Source organism: Myodes glareolus, chromosome 9 (genome assembly GCF_982192425.1).
Source record: "Myodes glareolus chromosome 9, mMyoGla1.1, whole genome shotgun sequence".
NCBI lineage: Eukaryota > Metazoa > Chordata > Mammalia > Rodentia > Cricetidae > Myodes > Myodes glareolus.
In genome coordinates, this window is record NC_142034.1 from 90,786,896 (window position 1) to 90,795,129 (window position 8,234).

Sequence of the window (8,234 nt, forward strand, 5' to 3'; positions counted from 1 at the left end):
ATGACACAGAGCCTGTCGGGCCCGCGCACTCTTGGCAAAGTTTCAGTGCGACTGGAGGCGCCGGGCGCTCCATGGCCGCGCCGTAACGGGGACCCAGCCGCCTCCCCGCCCAGCCCAACCCAGCCCTTCCACCCGCCCAGGATGGAGGCGCCCGCCAGCGCGCAGACCCCACACCCGCACGAGCCCATCAGCTTCGGCATCGACCAAATCCTCAACAGCCCGGACCAGGACAGCGCACCCGCCCCGCGGGGCCCCGACGGCGCCAGCTACCTGGGAGGGCCCCCCGGGGGCCGTCCGGGCGCCGCGTACCCGTCTCTGCCCGCCTCCTTTGCGGGCCTCGGCGCGCCCTTCGAGGACGCGGGATCTTACAGTGTCAACCTAAGCCTGGCCCCCGCCGGCGTGATCCGGGTGCCAGCGCACAGGCCGCTACCCGGGGCCGTGCCACCGCCTCTGCCTAGTGCGCTGCCCGCCATGCCCTCCGTGCCCACGGTCTCCAGCCTGGGCGGCCTCAATTTCCCCTGGATGGAGAGCAGCCGCCGCTTTGTGAAGGACCGCTTCACAGGTGAGCAGAGCGGGCCACCAGGAGTCAGGCCTCGGCCCTCCCGGGGCCAGGGGCGCCGCGCCCTGTGCACTCCTCCACTCCCAGGAACGAGTCCAGAGGCCCAGGCATGGCGGAGGCCTAGGTGCCCAGGGCTCGGGGCGGCCGTGGAGGGGAGGGGAAATCCGAGAGTTGAGGGAAAAAGAAACCAGCGTCCCAGGGAAGGGGGGGGCGTCCCTGCCTAGCTCGGCGCTGCCGGGGACGCGCGGGACGAACGAAATAGCGGAGCACTGTGTCCCCAGGGGCTCCACGTGCGGCCTGAACGGTGGTGGGGCTGGGCTTCAAGGGGCCTCATGTGTCTCTGCAGCGGCGGCCGCGCTCACGCCCTTCACCGTGACCCGGCGCATTGGCCACCCCTACCAGAACCGGACGCCGCCCAAGCGTAAGAAGCCGCGCACGTCCTTTTCCCGGGTGCAGATCTGTGAGCTGGAAAAGCGCTTCCATCGCCAAAAGTACCTGGCCTCGGCCGAGAGGGCGGCGCTCGCAAAGTCCCTCAAAATGACGGACGCGCAGGTCAAGACCTGGTTCCAAAATCGGAGGACCAAGTGGCGGTGAGAGAGGCCCGGCCCTGCCCTTCACCTGCCCCGCCCTGCGCCGCAGCCCAGCATCCTGCCCTCTCTTGTACCATCCCCTGCCCGTGCTCCCTGAACCACGCATCCCCCCTCTTTTCCAGATTTGTTGTCCTTCCTTCCCACCAACCTGTGCTCCTCTCTCCACCTCTCCTATGCCTCCGCGTCTCCATTTCCAGCCCCACCTCGCCAGTGTTTTGTTTCGCCTCTTTTGCTCGTTTGGGTTCCTCCCACCTGCCCCCCCACCACACACATCCCGGGCCTCCCACACTCTCCTCCCTCTCCCGTTCCAGCCCACCCACTCGGATTTCGGATTGATGGCCAGGGCTATACGGTCCTCACTCCAACTCTGTTTTTTGTATGAGCCTTGCTTTCATCTAACCCGTAAACGACGAAGCGACGTGTCTTAGAGAGGGCTTCAAGACAGTGTCTGGGAGAATCTTATCTAACTGACCCCATCCGGGACTGCCCAGCTAGTGGTGCACAGCCAGCCAGTCCATCCGTGGGCCCAAGTGACCCCATTGGCCGCAGGGCCGAGGCAGTTATACATTGCCCTGTCGCTGTTATCCCGCAGGGGACAACAAAACACACACACAAAAAAACAAGATTTATTGTTGGCGAAACCACAAAATCCGGTGTGCAGGTGGACGGCGGGCAAAGTGCCCTTCCAGCGCCCTCGGGGTGTACAAACAAAACCCAGCCGTCCCACCCGCCCTCCCACCCCACGGGCCTGGGGAAAGTGTGTGCGGGCGGGCAGCGGGCGGCTCCGCGCCTCGAGGGGCTAGGCTGCCCTGTTCCCGGGAGGGCTGGGGCACGCTGGTGGCCTAGCAATGCCCAGTGCGTGACAGTACTGTCCCTCTCCCTCCCTGGGTGCAGGCGGCAGACGGCAGAGGAGCGGGAGGCGGAGCGGCAGCAGGCGAGCCGGCTCATGCTGCAGCTGCAACACGACGCCTTCCAGAAGAGTCTCAACGACTCCATCCAGCCCGACCCGCTCTGTCTGCACAACTCGTCGCTCTTTGCTCTACAGAACCTGCAGCCCTGGGAGGAGGACAGTTCCAAGGTCCCCGCTGTCACCTCGCTGGTGTGAGCCACCAGCGCGCACCGTAGCTACAGATCGCTGCCCCCACCAGGCGGGGCGCCCGGGTCCCCCAGCCGGGCTGGGAAGGAAAGCTGGGCCGAGAGGGGCTGGGCGGCCCGGCTCGCGTGGGCCCTGGGGCGCGCCGCACAGTGCCGGCCGCGGAGGGGGGCTGGGCCCGGGTCCGCGCGACTGCACAATCCGAGCCCCCGCCCCGCGCCCTGTCCCGCCCCAGGCCCGGGCCTGACAAAGAAGCGCCTTACGTTACTCCGCCCCGCGCCCGCACCCCCGGGCTGGGCGCCTGTATTATACTTTGTACTTTTGCCCAAACGTGTAAATAATAAAAGTTTTGGCTTTTTTCTTTAGAAACCGGCCACCTGCTTCCCCTGCGGGGCCGCTGGAGGAGGGGCAGCCGACCCGGCGACTGGGGAAACGCCCGGGGCCGGGGGCACCCTGCGTTTAGGCTGGGTGTACGCCTCTCCTTTTCCGTTCCTTTTATTTAAGCCGTTTTATTTAATAAAAAGTTAGCTATTTCACTTAATGCCGCTTTTATTTCGTTTTCGTTCCTCGAACGCTCAGCGACCCTGGCCCATGCGCCCCACCTTTGGCGATCGCAGCCGGTGTGCGCGGTCGCGTCTAGGTCTGCGAGCTACACCGGCTTCGCCCCGGCCCGGGCCCCGCGGAGGATGCGCCGTGCAGGTCAGTTGCAGCCAGTCGCCTGAAGCCGGCGGGGTGGGAGTGGACCTGGGATCCAGTCCCGCGCTGCTGGGAAAGGAAAGTTCCGTCCTAAGCGAGTTCTGAGTCCGTCGCAGGTCAAATTCATCTAGTGGGTGGAAAAACGAGTAAAGGGGAACTTTTTGCAGCTGGAGAGGAAACGCTGGACGCTCTCATATCCAGCTTTGGCTCTTTACAGAGGCCCGGCGCCACTCGTGGACCGGACTCTAAGGGATCTGGGCGTCCTGCGAGCACAGGGCCTGGGCACAGTACGGGCTTCTAATAGATGGGGTTTTAGCAAGATCCCAGGTGGAGGAGTATGACGTTATACGACGTCACAGCGACCTTCACTACACTACTTCACTATTCCACTTGACAGGAGGGAATGGGGTGCCCCAACTCCCAGAACCCTAAACCTGAGTGTAGCAGCAGCATGGCGTTATCTCCGATTTCTAACGACTGAACTTTGGAAGTTTATAGATTGCAAAATCCAGATTAAAGGGTTCCTTCCAATCATGATAAACATGCATCCTTGTCCCTTGATTTTTCCCCCCTTTATCATTCTTGTGGTCTTTTACAAACATCTCTCCATTCTTTCTCTACCGTACTGTCTGATCTTTCAGTTTGTTTCCTGCTATCCCTACGCTGTTCTGTGTTGTCATGGTTTCTTTTCCTTTATGGTTTCACGCTTTACAATTTGCTCTCTGTTGCCTTTCATTTCTCCGAGCCCAATTCTTTTTCGTAGCCACTTTTCCTCCAGATTCTGCTCAGCCCCTTTTCCCCCACCGCCCGCTTCTCTTTTATCTTTTTGTTGTTGTTGCTACCTTCCTCCTTTCTCAGAATCTCTTCGCCTCCGTTTCAGTCTTTGTCTCTTTTTCCTGTTTTCATTCTTCCCTTCCTCCCTCCTCCAGACTCCGCTCCCCGTTAGCTCCCAGCAGCTAAACACTTTTGGGAGACTGTCCTCCCCCTACCCCAGCAGTCCCACCCCAGCCCACTGACTTTCTCAGAGCCAAGCACCGCCCTGCAGGCTGGGGCACTTGGGAATCTTCGTTGTAAGCGGGGCTGAGGTGTTGACAGCCTTTATGAGGCTGGTAGAAGGAAAGCTTTACTAAGGGGACGTCCCAATCCCAGCTCTTATCCTCACTCGAACCTTCAAGCCCTTCTAACCCTAAATCCGCGCCTCTTAGGACTTAACAGACACGGGTGGGGGGACTAAGGTGACTCAGGCTTCGGGTCTCCTTCCGAGATGTTTTCTTGAAATGCTCTCATTTACTCTGCTGAACAGCTTAAAGAGCGTGGTCAGGAGGTGGAAAAAGTTGGCCCTCTGCCTGGGGAGGAGGCTCTTCTCTGCCAGGCCATCAGCTCATCCCACAGGGCTGTGGCCTCTGTCTGGGTCCTCCAGGATTCACTCTATTGCGCCGTAATAAGGCCTACCGTTTTTGTTTCTCTCAATTATTTGTGTTGTTTTGACAGGGTCAGCCTCGATCCTTAAACCTCTGGGGGCACATGCCTTGTCTTTTTCTTCCTTGCAGGCTCTTCGTCTTGCACAAAAGGGCTCTGGCTAAGAAGCCCGAGAGTTAGGTGTCCTCTCATTCGTTGCCTTATCTAGTTCGAGGCCTCTGAGCCGCTTGCCCCAACCAAACCTTGCTGAATTAGATGACGGGTACCAGTCTGATTGAGTTAGGAGACTAAGCCAGATCTCATGCGTGTGGTCCCGCGGTGAGGCGACCATCTCTTGCCCAGCTCACCCAGAGCAGGGTGGGCTCCCCCGGCGGGGTGGGAGCGATTGCTGAGCCGCAAAGGTGTGTTGTACCTTCCACTCACTACCTGCCAAGTCCCTAAACCTTCCTTTCTGCTATGGTGCGGGGTGAGAGGCGGGATGAGAGGCCGAGGGTGAGCCGGTAAGAGACACTGCTCTCAGTCTCGTGGGCTAGGGTGGGGCCACGACCAGCGTCAGGCAAGCTTAGAGGTTGAGCCGAAGGAACAAGGGCTCCTCCTTAGTGATGCTCCCTCAGCCTTAGGCCGGCCGAGACTCCATCCGCCAACCGATGAGTGCGGCACCGGGCGCAGCGCAGGCGGAGCGGCTGCACAGCGAAAGCCGCCGCCGAGGCTGAACCGTTTGAATCCTCTTGACCCTTCTCATTGGCCTTCTTCGTTGCACCCATTTTACAGATCTGAGGCTGCCTGGCTGGCCGAACCACTGCGTAGGGCAGGATCACCCTGCGCGGGGTTTCGAGGCAGCACCTAGCGCCCACCTGGAAAAGGCATCCAGGGCCAGGGACAAGGCTTCCAGGAGCTAGATTTGATAGCTAGTGCGATGTGGGACTGAGAGACGCTAGGCTACTCCGTCACATCAGAGCCCTGCAGAGGGAGCCAGAAAAACTCCGGGTCAGTCGCCAGTGTCTGCAAGAGAAAAGGCGACTCTGCTGGCGGAGCTTGGTTAGGGTGGGTTTTACACCCTCGAAGTGTGGATGCCCTCCCCAATTTGTTGATGAAAACGCGGAGGCCCAGAGAAGTTCCGAAGTTAGCTCTGACTGGTAGGCGCAACGCCTGGACGTTCTTACCCGGAAGCAACCGCTTTGCCCAGTGCTTGGCAGGAAAGGGTACGGAGCTTAACCTGAGGGTGAGAAGGCGGTCTAGTGCAGTCACTTGAGCAGTGGACAGGGCCTGGAAGTTGAAAGAGCGTCCAGCGTCTCCAGCATCCCTGCCGAGCCTGCCGGGCCATTTTCACCGTGTATGCACAAGAGAGGAAGCCACCCCAGGATAATAGATTCAGCGACCACCCCAAGCCGGGCAGGCAGAGCGTGAGGAAGGCCCCCCCCCAAGAAGGCGACCTCACCCCACTCAGGGACAGGCCGACCTGTTTAGAAGCCACGGAGTGTGCCTTCCCAACTACCATCCACTCTCACGAACTCAGAGAAAGGCAGGCATAGCCTATATTACAGCCATGTCACCCAGAAGAGTCCTGGGAACCTTCTCCCCCACCTCCCCCCCATCCTGGTCTCAGCCTGGGCACAACTAAAGCCGAGGCGGGAGAAGACGAGCATTTAGTGTTTGCGTTTGCATTCGGTAATAGTGAGGTTTTCCGAAGGTCGCGGCGGTTTTCCATGCGCCCCCACTTTTTCAAGCAGTGCTCACTCGGTGACCAAGGTCTCAGCCCGGCGGTACTATCTAGGTTCAGAGTCACACAGAATCCTAGCGGAATCCATCCCCATTCGTACCTTCCATCGAGACACACCCAGGCACAGGGAGGCAGGGTCCTGGGTGGTCCGGCGTGAGTGACTTAGAAGTCTCAGCGCCTTGTTTACTGACTCAGTTAAAAATAGGCCAACACTGTTCAAGAAAAACAACCACAACAATGCCTTACGGTACACTCGTTAATAAATCTATCATAAAAATAAAAGCATTTTAAAATACTTTCCAGATTTAAAATAATCTAATTGAACATCTACTAATGGCATAGGGGCTTAATCAAAGTGTTGCTTGTCGGAGAAAGGGCAGACCCGGAACAGCATCCTCCCTGGCTGGCGACACTGGTGGGCACCTCGGACCTGGACAGGGGCAGGCTTGTCAGTATCCTGACATTACCCATTGCAGTGCCTCAGTGACTGTACCTGCCCCTCACTTCAGCTGAAACGGGTGTTCTCTTATCAGACAGGCTGCCCGGTATGGAAGTACTTATTAAACCCCTCTGGTATGCTCCCAGTCGGTGTGGGGAAGAAGCAGAACGGGAAAAGAAAGAATACGCAGCTGAACAGAATACTCAGCTTAAATTTTTCCTTCCTACCATCCAACCTCCCATCTCTAGCAGTCTTGTGTTCCAGTTCTACCAGTGGGGAGCTGACAGAGAAGGCAAGCTGCCGGAGAAGCTGGCTCCCTTGACTGTCTGGGCTACAGTGACCGCTTTGTGCCCCTCGGCCCCACCACCACCTCTTGATGGCTTTGGAGTCTGAACCAATGCTGTGTCCCTCCCTAGCCAACAGAACCCGGAGCTGGGAAAGCTCCTCCGCGGTGGGTTCGCTAGACAGGTTTGTGCTGATCCACACTCCCGATTTTGAGAAACCAAATCTTCACGTAAAGTGAACGTCGCTGGCTGGCTTTAACAGTTTGCGGATCTCAAGCTCTGTTGCTGGTGTCCTTTGGATGCGCAGAAACTCTTGAGCGCCTGGGACCTGGGTGGACGGCGGCACACTCTTCGCTACCTTTGTCCGCCATTCAGGAGACCCCCACACACACACGCGCACACACACACACACTTTTTGCTTCTGCCAGCAAAGGCCGCAGCAAACAAGAATGCTTAGGCTCCTGGGAAAGACAGCGAGAAGGTGGCCCGCGTGACTCCCTGCGGGCTGGGTTCCCGGGGCAGGAGAAAGGGGTGCTGGTTCCAGACCGCCTGAATATGCTAAGCAGTCGCACGTTCGCAGCTGCCGTTTGGGCACCACAGCTGGGGCACTTTTGTTCCTAGGACAGAGTGAAGCTAAGGAAGATGGGGGTGGGGAAAGCAAAAAGGAAACCCAACCCCAGGAGGACCTGTGAGCCCCCTCCACCCGCAGGGGTGGACTTTATTACCGCCTCCAGTTTCAGTTCGTTTGGGGAGGGGGGGTAAGAGGGGCTTCGAGCAAGGATGGCATAACGCCAGTCCTCAGTCCTGAGAGCCCCTTCAGAATTGCAGCCACCTGTACCCGGGCATGGCAGATCCGAAGGTGGGCTGTTGTGAATGGCCAGCAGTAGCTGCTCTGAGGGCGCCTGCGCGATCTGACAGCGCCTCAGATAGCATAGGAGGTAGGTGCATACATACAACCCCCATTTTGCAGATGAGAAACTGAGGGGCACCACAGCATTTCAGGGCCCCACTGATGCCAGGACAGTAATGGAAGCCAAATAACCCCAGTTCACCAGCTTTACGCTGGAGGGGCCTCAGACCACCTTGTTATTAAAACCGAAGTCTTTGTGTGCCTGCCAAAGGGAATTCTGGCCGCTTTGAATATCATTATCTTTCGGCAGCACAGGATATAAACCAGAAAGTGGATCTGTTTATAAACATTATCCTGGGCTAGCTTTGCTCTGGCCTCCTTAGCCGTTCCCTTTAGAGCCTCTTGAAAGAAGTTGAAGAAGCTGAGCGACCTCTACTCTCTGGTCTTACCCCAGCTAAAACCAGGCTCTAGCGGACCCTTGTGGATGTGGATGTCACGGGTGGAGGCCTCAACCCCATACTCTGCCTTGCAAGTCTCAGGAAGAGTGGTGTGGAATCGGGCAATGAAACATCGGCCCACCACAC

General features: G+C 58.4%; 1 protein-coding gene across 1 annotated transcript; it reads left to right on the forward strand.

Annotated features, from left to right (window-relative positions):
* Tlx3 (T cell leukemia homeobox 3) lies at positions 1-2,297 on the forward strand. The gene is made up of 3 exons (XM_085694304.2): positions 1-562; positions 906-1,149; positions 2,044-2,297. Exons 1-3 carry the CDS (start codon positions 1-3, stop codon positions 2,252-2,254), a joined length of 1,017 nt encoding a protein of 338 aa, XP_085550430.2. The 3' UTR covers positions 2,255-2,297.
* The last annotated feature ends 5,937 nt before the right edge of the window (positions 2,298-8,234 follow it).

Coding starts and splice junctions, on each gene's coding strand:
- Tlx3 (XM_085694304.2), top strand. CDS start 1: ATGACACAGAGCCTGTCGGGCCCGCGCACTCTTGGCAAAGTTTCAGTG. Junction 563..905: donor TGTGAAGGACCGCTTCACAG/GTGAGCAGAGCG, acceptor GTGTCTCTGCAG/CGGCGGCCGCGCTCACGCCC. Junction 1,150..2,043: donor AATCGGAGGACCAAGTGGCG/GTGAGAGAGGCC, acceptor CCCTGGGTGCAG/GCGGCAGACGGCAGAGGAGC.